Raw genomic sequence first — 15,136 nt, 5'->3', positions numbered from 1 at the left:
GTAAGCTGCGCTCAAGTCCCCCTTTGTCATCCATTTCCCCCTAACCACATGCCTTGCAAAAAGACGCCTGTCATAAAAAAACCACAATCTTTTCAGATTCTATCAAATTGGGATTTCTATCTGGGCAACTCAAAGTTTTACTTTGGAAAGAGGCAAAAGAATATAAAATCCAATACTAGATTTCTGAAAAATTCTGGAAAATAGATGGGCTTGAGTGGCCCTCAAGTACGAACTTACTTGCTAGCTCATCTGAACCTCTCTTTTTCCAATAAACTATAATTTCATCTTATAATTTTACTACATAAAAATCAAATAAGGCCTGTCCTGTAGCTTTAGATAACAAAATGTATGAGCGAAGGTATTACTAATGTGTGACAACACAATCTTGGAAAATAAAGTAGATAACACTGTAGACATTTGAAGCAACAATTTAATTTTTTAAAAAAGTAACACGGTTTTAATCTTTACTATTGCTTTTACAGTGTTAAAATTAAAGGATGTCCAGCATGCCTTCAGTCTCCCTCAGATCCAGAATCTCTTCAAGAAACTTGTTTATATGAAATAGACACTTTATATTGCATTAAAACAAACACAAAAGAGACAGACTTTCTAATCGCCTGGAGTCACATTTCAAAACTAGCAAGTCAGGCAGTTATCCAGCAACAACCTCCTTATTTTAAAGATTTTTATTTTAAAAAAAAGGTATGAAACAGCAGTGACCCAGCACTAGCCTAGGTTTTAAATATAAAAGAGATTTTTATCAGTGTAAATTTGAAAAACAAACCAACTGCCACCACCTGGGTGTTAATGATATTGGTCAGAGTCCAGCAGTGACCTCCTATTGTAATTCTCTCTGCTAATTCTGCAGTCCATAATTCACGGCCCACCAAAAGGCCACAACGAGCAAAGCCGCAGGCACCAGCTTCTGGCAGACGCACCTGAAAGGAAGCCTGCAAATCTGCGGGAAGAAAAGGGGAGGTCGTTAGAAACAACCAGCGGCAAAAAGACGGTGCGGAAAAGCCAATAATGCCTGCGCGCCAGGGGAGCGCGGAGCGGACAGATCAGCCCCGTTCTGCTGCATAAACGCACTTCGGGGTCTGGTTCTGCTGGTGGCTACAGCAACTGCTGCGGTGGTGGGGTCATATCCAGCCTCTAAAGAATCCTCCTCTCTTCTCCAGGGTGAACACAGGGTAAAACGCCATCCCCACCCATCTCCCCTTACAGCCTCTTACAGCGGGAGACACTTTCCTTCTGCATGGACCACCCCCCACCCTGAGTTGTGTGGGACTTGGGCAGCTGTTCGCAGACACTGGGCCATTCTGTCTGTAAACGAGAAATTTCAGCCTAAAAATTAAAAACGGGGGAATGGAGGGACAAGAACAAACCAAGGAACAAGCCCAAACCTAGAACTGCATTTACTAATTTACGCATTGACACTTAAATGGGGGTTTAGGTGTTGCTGTTACCTACTTGTCAACAAAAAGGTGGGAGAAAAAGGACAGAACATACCCAGCTTCCATAACCAAAGATCCTCTTTGTCCAGTTATTGTTCAAAATATTTCCAAAGCTTCTTATAACACTTTTAATAATATTCCACGTCTGGAAAACACTGATAGCAACCCTGATGATTTAAACAAAGAAAAAAAAGGGGGTGGGGGAAAAGGAAGGGGGGTGGAAAAATAATTCTAAAAATTGACGAATAACAAGGTTTAGAAAACTACAAAAAGAAACCCAAAACTCCAGCACGTTCCTTCCTGATAGCCTGTGTGTATGTACATATTTCTCTAAATATTTAGGAAGACCTGGCAACTTGGGAGGGCTTTGAAAGCTAAAGATCATTTGGTTCCAGAATTAATTGATCGCTAACATCGCACAAGGGAACATGCAGCAGAGCTCCTGAGCAACGATCTTGTGCCTTTGCTCTTGTTTCAAAGTTAGAACAGCGCAACCCTGCAGCAAGGAGAGAAGAGGCAGAACCTCACGTGAGTACCTGGGGGTTCAGGCTCAGATCGTGTGTCTCGGGTTAGGACATTGCTGCATATCAGTTAATCTGCAGTTAATAACTATCCATGACAACCCTCAGCTCTGAGCAGATAAAAGGCAATTCGAACGAGTCTAGCCACGTTTTATTGTATGTGCATGGGTGGATTATTTGACATGCAGTAACGTGTCCATCCCTGAAGCATCACACTTGCTACATTACAGACCCCTCGTCGCTCAGTTGCACCTAAAGACACTGTCTAAGTTAGGAAATTACTGTGCTACTGTGAAATTTGAAATACCAAGGAACTATTTGAGTCTTTTGACTGTAAATGGCTGTAGTCTGTGGAAACAATTTACATTATAAAGCTCCTCCTTGTAAAACAAGCTGCAGTATTTGGTTTGGGTTTTTAGGTTCTGTATGAAGCAGCAGTAGCAGCAATAAAACTTTAACTCTGTGTACAGAAACAATATGGTTTATCTAACAAAACATTACCGTTTACCTATCTAACATGGACTTTAAGAGGAACTGAAGACTGGCAGTGCCAGACAGGCAACTTACCCATGTGCCAGGTGAAGCAGTGTATCTTCCAGCTTCCTGTGGTACATCCTGTTAAACTCATCCCCAATCAGGGCCAGCTGATGGCCGACCTGGGTAGCTGAGCTGCAAGGCATTTGGGATGTGCGCGTCAGGGGAAAATACTGCAACAACAATTCTCTAAAAAACACTCTGCAAATGTCAGGCACAGTTATTCCTCTAACAGCTGGACTAAGTTGGTGATATAAAAGTAAAAGGTTAAAGGTTTTTTTTTTCCTGTTACTTATGCTTTTATTTATGAGGCATCATAAGCTCATGTTTACATAAATACAGAAGTGCTTCGATGTTTTCATAAAAAGCTTCATATTTGGCACTTTTGAAAAGACATATTGGGGTTTTTTTTCAGGTGTCAAAATTCTTTACACAAGGCAATGGAATTATGTTGTTGTTGTTTTTGTTTGCTTGTTTTTTCCCCAAAGTCAAAATACGGAAACAGCCTTCACGTCAGACCTTTCAAAATATTTCATATTACATAACCGACAGCTTTGACATCTACCAGGTTTGCTCCAGTGATTTCCACGATGCAGTGCAGGTTCCCAGCTAATGGGGGGTGCCAGGGTATGAACTGGCCAAACCCTAAAGGCTGTGAGGGAGGTCCTGGGGCGTGCAGATCTTTGAACTATGATGTCTGTGGCATGTGTTGATGCCAAAAACTGGTTATGCATTCCTGATGAAAATTTCCAGTGAGATTTGACTATACATTTCCATTTCAACTTGTATGTCTGCTGAGATCTGCTTGTGAGATCTGCTGAATAGTAAGTGGGCTTAAGAGCTTAATTCTAGATATCTGCTTAAAAAAACTTGGGCTTGACTTGGTCAGTCCAACATAAAACAGCACAAACCACACACACAGAAAGGAATTTTCACAGACAGGGGAAAGGCAGCCCCTGACTCTTGAACTGGAAAAAATGTATGTATGGGATTAAGAAAAACTCAAAGCAGCACTATCAGTTTGTTGTGAGAGGCGCCTAGAGAATTATGTAAAAATGGCTGCCTCAGCTGCTTGCTATAACAGGTGGGTTTCTAATGAAGAGCCACATCTGTGTCCCTGTGCAGGACAGAAAGTCACAGACATTTGATGCAGCATAATCTTGCGTGGTCAGTGTTAAGCACTACAGGTTATCTACACTTGCATCTATTCCATTTCCAAGAGTATCCACTCTGATTACTTGGCTTAGCAAAGTCTTCTTGAAAGTCTGGGGGTTTGTATTTGGTGGGGGTGGAGGACAGAAGGAGTATTAATGTGGCATGATACCTGATATTAAACTCCATTTGCTCTGTGGTGTCTGGAATTGTTTGGAGGTTACTGTAGGTTCCCTCTTCTGGTGCTCCATTGGGGTAGCTGGAGAAGACAAAGTGCCGGGGGATTCTTCTTCTTTGAGACATCTTATTCTGCAACAAGTCATGAAAGACAGCCCCGTGGCTTCTTGTAACACACATCCTTTCAGTTTAGATGGAAATTGTGTAAAGCACTGTTAAAGTTACCCTTTTTTACTCCTCCAGTCAGAACGCGAGCATTGCGAAGGTAACTATTTTGAGCGTAGTCAAAGGAAAGCCTCAGTGACCCAACAGATGTACAGCAATTCAAACACGCAGCACTTAGAGGGCTGCTGCTTCATATTGCCTCAAAACGGCCTAGAAATTGGAAAATCTACACAAATATAGCTAGTGCTGGTAAGTATAGCTTCTCAGTAGTTTCATTTAGTACAAAATGCTTTCCTGCGCTTTTTGCAACAACCTGCCTGGCATTAAATCACTCCAACTGCTGGAGATCCCCAGGCAGTAAAGTTCCTAAAACATACAACTTCAACAGGTTTTCCCAGGTCTCTAATTTAGGTCAGAGTTTATGTATCTTCTTAAGCTCAAGGCCGCTACCATGGAAGTTACAAAAAGCTCACCATAGAAATAGAGTATAGCAAAGATTTAAATGGATTAATAGCTTTCCAATGGAAGAGTGGACAGTGGGAACCTCTAAAATCAATGGAGCTGCCTGCTTGTACAACAGGAAAGTTATTGTGGAATCACAGAATCATTCCAGTTAGAAGAAACCCTCAAGATCATCAAGTCCAACCATAACCTAACTCTGGCACTAAACCATGTCCCTATTCACAACCAGTAGCCAGGCCCTGGCACATAAACACCTCATAGGAGATCATCCTCTGCTCACTGTAAAAAATGGAGAAACTCAATGCATTTCAGTGTAAGTGGAGCGTCTTCTAATATTTCTGGTCTTTTGATAATGTTTTCCTGAATGCACTAAAGAAGTTCAGTTCACCAGCCGCAGAGCTTGGAGCGGAGCTGATGTTTTTATTGTTGTGACGATTGTTTTATTTGGCTTATCAAAAGAAATGACATCAGAGCTGTGGACGGGGATTATTTCCAACAACACGCGCGCCCTTGGGCAGGTAACACTCCTCCTGCCCCTTGGATGTTTGCTGTGGCGGGAAGCTCTGCTCCTCGTCTTGAGGGTGCCTGATGCTGACGTTAATGATAGTCTTCTGGAGATGCCTTTTTCTATGATTATTTATTTTTATTTGGCATGGTGCTGGGCAGCTCTTTTATGATCTTTTCGCTTTCCAGCTCCACCGTTACAGAACTGGCTCTCTTCATCGATGGAGCGATCATCAACAGCAACAAAGGGGATTTCCCCCCAGCTGGATTCCTTTCTCCTTTTAAGCATGTTCTCTGAAGGTCGTATAAATAAAACTCACATAAAGTATTCTTAGAGATGAAGGTAAGCCAAGCAAAAGGTACCTGTCATGCTGCTGCTTGGTGGGGATTTCTTTTGCCATGTTTCTGCAGTCCTGTAAACTCTCTAAGTTTTACACTCAGGATGAGGTCGGGGCATTTGTGCCTCAAAGGGGCCTTGATCTTCTTTCAATATTTAGATGAAATTTACATTTTCCACAAAGCAAAATTATTAATAATTAATGTGTATGCATTATTGCATAAGCAAACACACAGAAATGTGATACTAAATAACTAAAAATATACTCGGTTCTACAGAAGTGAAGGCTCCTCTTACTTATGTTTAACGTGGCTGGGGAAAAGCATGCTATGGCCTGGTTTCTGCTGGGTGGACATTATCACGTGTCATATAGTTTGTAGTTTAACAATCTGGTCTTTTTCCCTTCTATTTGTAGCTTTTCTGCTTTACTCATATAGATGGTTATAATCTAGGATTTTAAATATATCGAGATTTCTGAAGAGCTGTGAAGTTTAGCGATGACAAAGAGGAGCTGGGGTCCCGCCTTCTGAATTTTATGGCGACCACTATGAGGGAGTTCAGTGACCCAACTCTGTTCCCAAGGGGAAATACCACAGTCCTTTCTTCCAAAGGGGCACCTATGGGTTTGTATTTCAGAGTGGCAGAATCTGAACATATTTCACAGGTGAGTTAAAAGGCTTAATTAAATAAGATTTTATTTTTAAAAAGAGAGAGAGCGAGCAGTTTCAGGTGCTCTATTTGCTTCAAGAGATGCCTTGTCCTCTTTTAAACTCCTTCTTTACACATCGCTCTACGTCTCTCTCCCCAGTCCAAACAAAAATAATTTAAAAAATTGTAATGTCCATAGAGGAACTGTGGGCATTCCAACACCATACCTGATTTCTAGACACCAAATCACCCTGAGGACTCTGTAGCTCTGAATCAGGTGCCAAGGCTCCATAAGTACCCCACAGTGAAGCTGTTTCACTTTAAAAAATCGATATTCACTGGAGAAGGTACTTGAACTGACTCTTCCATTTCCCAGGGAAGCATCTAGACCAGGGGTTACTGGTGGTCAACACCTGATCACATTCACACAAGTGCAACCCTGCCCTTTTTTTGTGCAAGGTCTGATGTGACACGTACACTACCGCAGCATGGACTGCATGACCCAGGGCAGCTCCTGGTTTGAGAACTCCACCAGAGCTCAGACAGTAGCTCTAAGGGGTCCTGAAGGTCCATGAATGAGAAATTGGGAATGGCTGAGCAAGGTCTGGAAGATCCCACGGGCACTGAAGTACTCACTTGGACATCCAAAGGGTCAGCTCTTTGGATGCAGTTAGTTTCAGTGGACCGTACAGACACACAGACAAAGCACACAGGTGCTTTTGGGCTTTTGGGGGTTAAATAATCCAACTGTACACTCAGACATACAAAGTAAGCATCTAGGTATGCAGTGACGTGTATCTGCAGCCTGTGGGTACCACAGGGAGATTGAAACAAATGGAAATGTGTTCATTGTGTCTCTTTGCTCCTTATAGTCATTAAATGTTTCTAGTAAAACAAGTACTATAGCAGATAAAGTGTATTTAAACCCAGCATATAAAGTCAGCTGTCTATTGCACATGTATACTAACTATTCTTAGACTTCACAACCGTGGGCTGTGAAAAAAAAAAATCTAAAAAAAGGTATTTTCTTTTTCTCTCTCTTTTATTTTTTCCTTTTCATTTCTAAACTAGATGCTAGTTTCACATTCCTGGGGCCGTATAATGGAAACCTTTATATCTGTGAGAGACGAAAACTGTATTCTGAAAAAGACCTATAATAAGTCAATGCACTGCAGAGCTCAGACATGTAAACAAACCATACAATACCACGACAAAAGCCCAAAGCGCAACATATGCTACCTCACACCTGTTATGATAATACCTTCCTCCCACAGGCTAAAAAATAAACTGTCGTGGCTGTTGGGTCATGCTCTCCACAATTCAGCTGCAGGCTGGTATGCCGGCTTTGCCCACCAGTTTGTCTCGATGTTCAAGTAAGGGCAATCCAACAAAGAGCCAATTTATAATGTATTTTACAGGGCAGACAGCACTGGGGCAGTCTGGCAGGGCTACTGTCCTGAAGATGCACAAGACAGGTCGAATTTAGTTTGAAAGCAAAGCTTAGCAATTGCCTTCTTGGCAGGGAGGGAACAAATTGAGATCATATACTGATTTCTCTCCTTTCTTTTTGAAATCTAGGTGTGCGGGTATATATAGACACATATAAAAACTGCATTAATAAAGACCTATTTCTTTCCTCAGGTTTGAATCTGTACAGAGCTGGGCAAGAGGAGTGTTTATCACACTCCACAGGCCCTCCTGGTTCTCTAAAGCAGGTCGCGCTGATCTTCTACCACCCATCTCCCGCTTTCCTTCCTTCTCTCATTTATACAGAAAGATAAGACAAACTGATTTTGCTTTACGGAAACCAAGAGGTCATACATGTGCATGAGTAATGGCTTGTCATTTAGAGGGCAAATGACAACAACCTGGCCCTCACAGCACCTCTGAGGAGGTGGCAGCAGGATCCTATGCCAGCCACAGGGATCGTTTCCAAAATAGTGACCAGATCAAAAAACTCGTGCTTCTCTGTAAGGCTTTGACCAAGCAGGCTAAAAGCTTACTTTCAATGGTGAAATGCCTTCAGCAGAATAAATCATGTATTTCAAGTTAAATATATACTTAACGTTTTGCTGAACAGAAGCCTAGATCAAAAAAACCAAACCAAACCAACCAATCCAACCAAACAAAAAACGCCACAACTCTAAATGCCTAGTATTATGATGGAAATTATGGCGTTTTATGAACACAATTAAGACTGAATAATGAAGCACCTCCAGCAGAAAGAGTATGTTGACACTGTCTTTACTTTGCATAGTCAGTTTTTTTCTATTTGTGTCTTTTTTTTACCCAGCAAAAGAGAACAGAAAAGCTTCTTGTAAAAGGAACGTGTTGCTACACCAAGTATCTCAGCAGGTGAGTTGGGGGAAAATAAATGGTCCTGAAATGTACTTGTAGTCGGTTCAATTAGATTTGCTATGGTAATATTTTTTCAGAAGGAAGTCATTATGATACTTTGGTATAATGCACTGAATACATTAATTATAGTTTATGTATTATCTTTATGTATTTTATGACTTATCTATAGTATAACTTATGTGCACTTTATGTCTTACATATACAATCAATCTTACGTATTTTGTGCAGACATGACACTGTAAAGCTACTAATAATTACAGTATATAATTTAGTATGCTTTAAAGCTGGTTAAGAAAGTAGAAAATTACTACTGATAATCTAATTCCAATGTTTGGGCTCAAAATTCCCAGCACCTACCTCCATCAATACGGATTCCCAGACAGGACCCTTGTCCTTTACCCCTGAGGTATCAAAGTACATCTCAAACTGTTTCAGATTCTACCAGCTGCCCATGCAAACTCAATTTACATGAAAAACAAATAGAGGCTTGGTTGTTTGCATATATACCTCCAATCCATAGCCAACTCTTTCAAAACATGACATCATCCTCACTGTTGCAAACACAAATCTCTATGCCACTTTACAAGGACAAGTCTTTGATAAGATGACCCAAGATTAAGAGCTAGCTAAGGTTACAGAGAAACGGGAATATTGGATACCCAGCGCGCCGTAGCAGGGAAGAATATACTCTTTACAACTCCAGGTGGTGTTTTGGTTTGTTTTCTTTAAATTCTGGGCTCTCCTATGACCCCTGTCAGATTAGCAGCAGTTGCCCTCGGCTGTTGACCTTCCTGCCGTGCAGGTCAGAAGCCATATAAGCCAGGGGCAGCCCACGGGTGGCGGGAACTGCCGCTGTTGCTACAGGATCAATCTGCCTCTATCCTTGCAGGGATACCGGGGCTTCCACAGGCTTGGCTCCTCAACCGCCACGGCTTGTGGCAGAACGTCACAAGTTAGCCATTGGCAACCTCGGTTTCTCTTAAAAAGATGAAAGGTTTTCAGTCATTGTTATTCATTTTTTGAACCCAGGTTGCTGGATTAAGTCTTAAATCAGGACCAGGTTAAGGACCACAGATAAATTAATTCTTTGTCTCTTACTCTGTTCCTAGTCAGCTTAACGTCAATGACCTTGGAGGCTGTTTACCCGTAAACACTTCTTAATATTGCCTCAACCAGCTATTAAAGGCACACTTCTGTAAATTTAAAAAATACATGCTCTCCTTCTTACATTTTATTTCATTTATGTTTTTATCCTCAGTAAGTCAACAATAGAATACGCCTTAATTGGGAATTTAATACAGGCTCTCTTACCTCAAAACAGGATAGGAATGAAGTGTTTGATTATATTTAAAAATAAAAAATGTATTCCTTAAGCAAGTCTTGTGACCTGGGTAGTGAAAGAAACGAACACAGCAGACTTTAAATGGAGGAAACCTTTTGAATTCAAGAGCTCGCACAGGTATGTTCTATTTCAGTCTCTGTTGAAAATGCGTAAGAGGCCCTGATTGAAATTCTGAGTCCAGACCTCAAGAATCTCTCAAGATTTTTAATGCATCATCAGCATTACCATGTTGTCTGTTAAAGCACTCAGAGCACACTAGTCTTTTCTGTGACATTTAATATATGACTGTAGAGAACAACAAGAGGTTTCCACCTTAAAAGTAGACAGTACCATTATGTCCACATTGAAAAGCCATGATTTGATAAGCCTACAAAGTACCATTTTCCTTGAAGAGCCTACAAATTCCTTCAGTGCTCACAAGCCTGTTTCAATGGCTTCTAAATACTCAGAGAAACAAGGGGCTTCTGCTTTTATAAAAAGGAAAACATTAAATTCCCAATAAGTTTTACGGGAAGAACTAGGAATATTGAAGCAAAATATATATCAATACCTAACTGAAATTAACTATTTCTATTTTTAAAAAACACCACACTTTTTCTGCCACACACAGTTTTTTCTTTTGTGGCAGCACCATGTATCTCAGGGATGTTGCCTTTGTTCTACTTGTTCACAAAGAGTTAAGGTTTAGATTAAGACAGAAAGCTTCTGCTCTAACATTTACATTTCCTTTCCAAAACATCTTCTGCCCTTTGCACTTCTCAGTCTCACCAAAAGGTCAAGATTCTTTTTTAATAAATAAGAATTTGTTTAAAATTGTTACTTGAATTGCATGGCCAAGTTGTAGGAGGTAAGTATGACAATGTATATAGTTCAATGATCCATGAAGGAACCATAACGCTGTGGAAAATGTTTCTTTGCTCACATTTATTCTAAAATTGTGTATGTATCTTAGAGTTATTTTTGAAAGCTCCTAAAATAAGTGATGCAGATAGAAAAGTTTAATAGTCAGAAACGTTCACTCAATGGTCTTAATTATTAATACAGTTACATAATAATATTGGAATACTTTAACATTACCTTTAATCAAATTGGGGAAAAAAAAAATGATGTACTTAAGAGGCCTTGTTCCACCATCCCATACTTGAAGGGTAAAGTACCTGCAACGAGCCTGCTGGCATCCTCAGCAAGCAGATTATGGAATTCATGCCTTGATATTAAATTCAGGATTAAAGGATGCTGATCACCTAGGTCATAATCTATAAAAATCCTTGGGCAGACGCTTAGCTTCAACAGACCAAATAATACTGTTAATTTAAACGTGATCATTCATACTCTTAAAAAGCTGGCACATTTGGGATAGATATGGGCTGGCATTTTCCCTCACCTGGTCCCCCTCAGCGCTGCACAACAAGGTACTCGTGCTGTCACATATTGACACCTCACACCTGCATCCTGTCCCACTTAACAGGGACATTTGATTTGACTTACAGTCAGAAAACTCAGCATCTTCTATGACCTTTGGTGCTCTTCTCCTGCAGGTGCCTCAAATCCCACTTACTGCTGCCAGATTGGGCAGATGAGAGAAACTATGATTTGCAGGTACAGTGTAACTGCAAGTCTAAGAACTCAAACTTAACTCACTATTTATGCTGTCTTTCTTGTTTTGCGTGTCACTATAAAGAATTAAAATGCCACGCTGTTCCGAGTTTTACTTAGGCTTCCCTGTATTGGTAAAATGCTGATAGTAACAGTGTTACAAACTGCAATGAAGTGACTATGATTTACAATCCTAGTTCACCTATAATGTTTTAGTAGTATTTTCACAAAATAAAATTACCAAGTTACCACTTGTAAGGTATATTCCACACATATTGCAGACAGTGTAACCAGAAATAAAAACAGGGTGTCTTATGAAATAGATCAAATGTATAAAACTGACCATAGAGCAAATGAAGATTTTATGCGCCGGGGTCATCTTGCCCCAGTACAGCACGATATTTCCTCAAATGCAGTGTGTTCTTCACTCATTTCTTTTTGTAGATTTGTATCCCTTACTCATATAAATATTGATTTAAGTATTCAGCTTCCTAGTTCGATTTCAGAGCCATACTACCTACTTACTACTTCCTTTGGTAACTGCAGGATCAAGCTCACAGTATCCCGCCTCCTCCAGCTCTTGCTTTGGCCATCAGCCTGTTAACCTGCAGAAGCTGAGTGCATTCAACTTTTCTTAGTCTTCTCTAAAAGGTCTTACAGTTAATGGCCTATTGATACAAAAATCCTTAAAAAGAGCTACCACAGACACCTACCGACCAGGCAAAACGGGCAATTTTCTTAAATTACTCCTTTCAGAGAGACAGGGTCTCTACAGTTGTTACATTTTGAGATCAGAAGAAACCAAACACCTTGAGCAAACATTGGTTTTGTTCTTCATTATACTCAGTTCTAATTCCCATTCAACAATACATTAACTCTAACTAACTTTGTGTGTGTACCTGTGAGAGAAAATTATAATGGAGGCCATTCTGTCTTCTCATTATAAATATGTTTTTGCCACGGCCTAGAGGAGACTCAGGCTAATATTAACTTCACAATTCAAACACCTAGAAACCTGCAAAATCACAGAACTTGCTACACTCCTGCAGTCATTCCTCGTGAAGTGACTTAAACATTACTGAATATATATATATATATATATATATATATATGTACTGCTGTATGGAACTCTTTATCTATTTCTGCTGTTGCACATCATTCCTGTTATCAGTAGCATTGTTGTAAACGTATACAGATACAGAAAACGGGTTATTAGGGAATATTTTAAAATGGTTATCAGTGGCACGCTGCGCTATACACCTTAGACTTATTTTGAGGGCTTATTTCCTGCTTTGCTAAGAGTGAAAGTACACGTACTCCGCTCCTCATTTGCTTAGAAGATAGCAGTTGAGTACAAAGCACCCAGGTCGCCACAGCATCATGTGGAAGGGCACAAGACGTCCCTCCCGCAGGCTGAGCAGCCGGGACAGGTCGCTCCCTGCCGACGCGCCCCCCGCCCCGAGCACCAGCCGTGCCCACCGCCCGCGGGCACGGCGCTGCCTGAAACCGGCGGCTCCTGGTGTTCGGCCCCCTCCGGCGTGTTTTTTTAAAACACATCGAAACCCCTTCCCGAGCGCAAAGATACTGCAGCGCCAGACCCGCCGGGGGTGCACGGGGGCTGCCTGCGGAAACCTGCCGGGACCTCCCCCGGGGGGCCGAGTTATCTTTCCCCCGGGGCCAGGCGCGCAGGTGAGGCGGCGGGTCCCGGCACAGCCGACCTCCCGCAACCCCCCGGGACTGCGTTCGGGGTCTGCCCGGGAGAGCCCGGCCGGTTTCCCTTCGCTTCTCCCCGCCACTTTCAAGGAAAGGCGCCGCCGTCCCGGCCCGTCCCTTTCTCGCCGGGACCCCGCTGCTCACCTCGTTCGGCTCCGCTCGGCGCCCAGCGCTGGAAGCCCCCGCCGCCCTGCGAGCATACAGACAGGCGTCAGGAAAGGGGGGGGTCCCCGGGCCCCCCGTCCCGCCCCGGCCCCAACGGCGCCGGCCACTCACCGCGGCGTCACTCGCAGACTGCCCCTATTGTCCGCCCGCCGCCCCGCCCCGCTCCGCGCACCGCACCGCCCCGCCGGGGACACCCGCCGCCCCTGCTGGGTCGGGCTCGGTGGCCCGGGCTCCCGCGGGCGGGAGGATAAGCGCCGCGGGGGGAGCGGGACCGTGCCGCCCCCATGGGCCGGGCTGGCGCTGGCGCCGCCGGGCGCGGCTGTGTCGGCGGGTTGGGGGCGCCGTCCGCGCCGAGTTGGAGCCAGCGAGGCCGGGATGGCCCCGTGAATGGACAGCCCCGCGGTGGGACACCAGCCACTGCGGTGGGATATCAGCCACCGTGGTGGGATGTCCCCCTGCCTCTGTGATAGGACGTGAGGGGACACTGCCCACCGCGGCATGAGCTTTGTGCTCACACCGGTGGAGATGCCGACTGACAGGATCAGGCCCTGTGGTCCCTTTGCCAAAAGACCCCTTATCCAAATGGCTTCACCCCTTATCCAAATTGGCTTTCCAATGTCTTTGAAACATTGGAAATGCTGTGGTAGTGTTTGCTTTTGAACAGTGAGGAGTGGAATCATAGAATCATAGAATGTCCTGAGTTGCAAGGGATCCACAAGGATCATCAAATCCAACTCCTGTCCCTGCACAGGACAACCCCACAGTTCACACCATGTGTCTGAGGGCGTTGTCCAGTGTCTTCTTGAACACTGTCAGGCTTGGGGCTGTGACACCTCCCTGGGGAGCCTGTTCCAGTGCTCCACCACCCTCTGGGTGAAGAAGTAGCCTTTCCTCTGAAGACCTCTTAGCCTGTTCTGCTTAGCAGAAGCAACTGAGGTACATGTGAATCCCAAACTGTCCCCTGGGTCCCTGTGCAGGATCTGCCCCCAGGAAAAGCCCTGGCAGCCCATCCAGCCTTCTTGGTCAGCAAGTGCAGAGTTACTGAGGGGTTAAAGAGAGAGACACCCAGTGAAACGCTCCTGACCTCTTGCCCATAAGGTTTAGTGAGGTCACGGGACTGCTGGTGTTTTTCTTTTGTGCTGTTGATAAGTGTGGTGACTGATGCAGTCAGTATCACCCATCTCTAGAGAGCACAGTTTAATGCAGAAGAGCTTTAAAGAGCCAAACCCTGCTATTGCTCCACTCTCTATTGTCATGTCAAACAGGAGACTTTATCGGGTAATGCCTGAGAGTGGACTTTGTCCTCTGTTTATAGTATGATTTCATCTCTCTGTGAGTGAAGGTAAACACCAGGAGAAGCACAACAGTGGCACAGATACAGCTCTCCACCTGATGCTGGGATGTCCACAGACTTTCACCGCTAAGTTTTTAAATGCAGAAAAGTGCATGTGTGTGTGTATATATATACTTATGCAAACCACTGCTTTTTGAGCTATGCGTAATAATCCTCCTTGTAACATGGATGTTTTTCTCTCATCTCTCCTGCTCCATACATGAGGGTTTCTCAACTGTAAAATGAACATGACTATGCTTATCTTCCAACTTGTGCCAATGACCGTGTGGAGAGGATGGTGTTTACACATGCAATATGCCAGATGAAAATTGCCTCGAAAGTACAATATAATAAAAGGGAAATTATCCTCAGCGATACCACTTCTTGCCAAGACTTTGTCTTATTTACCAGTTCTGATATTTCAATTTTCATATTTACTTTGCTCCAAACCAACACTAGCTCCCCTCCTGAAACCAGGCTTAATTTTGCACATACAGGTAATCTTGCTTAATTCAGTGAGTTGACTCAAACTTGAAACAAAATACGCAAATGTCATCATAGGAGTGATTTCTGTCACAAAGATAGCATGCCAATGCTGCTACAGCATTTCCTGATACAGTAATAGTAAGCATTACTGAGATGTTCTCAAACTCTCCACAACTTCCCTTGTTGGAA

At 43.1% G+C, this 15,136-nt stretch overlaps 1 protein-coding gene across 1 annotated transcript; it reads right to left on the bottom strand.

Annotated features, from left to right (window-relative positions):
• Positions 1-412: 412 nt before the first annotated feature.
• Positions 413-13,643, bottom strand: LOC135578318 (uncharacterized). The gene is made up of 6 exons (XM_065050115.1): positions 13,240-13,643; positions 13,108-13,153; positions 3,834-3,970; positions 2,543-2,644; positions 1,510-1,621; positions 413-958 (listed from the first exon to the last, which is right to left on the bottom strand). Exons 1-6 carry the CDS (start codon positions 13,626-13,628, stop codon positions 857-859), a joined length of 888 nt encoding a protein of 295 aa, XP_064906187.1. The 5' UTR covers positions 13,629-13,643; the 3' UTR covers positions 413-856.
• Positions 13,644-15,136: the final 1,493 nt, after the last annotated feature.

This window comes from Columba livia, chromosome 1 (assembly GCF_036013475.1).
Source record: "Columba livia isolate bColLiv1 breed racing homer chromosome 1, bColLiv1.pat.W.v2, whole genome shotgun sequence".
NCBI lineage: Eukaryota > Metazoa > Chordata > Aves > Columbiformes > Columbidae > Columba > Columba livia.
The sequence above is the reverse complement of the archived record's forward strand: the minus strand, read 5'-3'. Positions and strand labels throughout refer to the sequence as shown.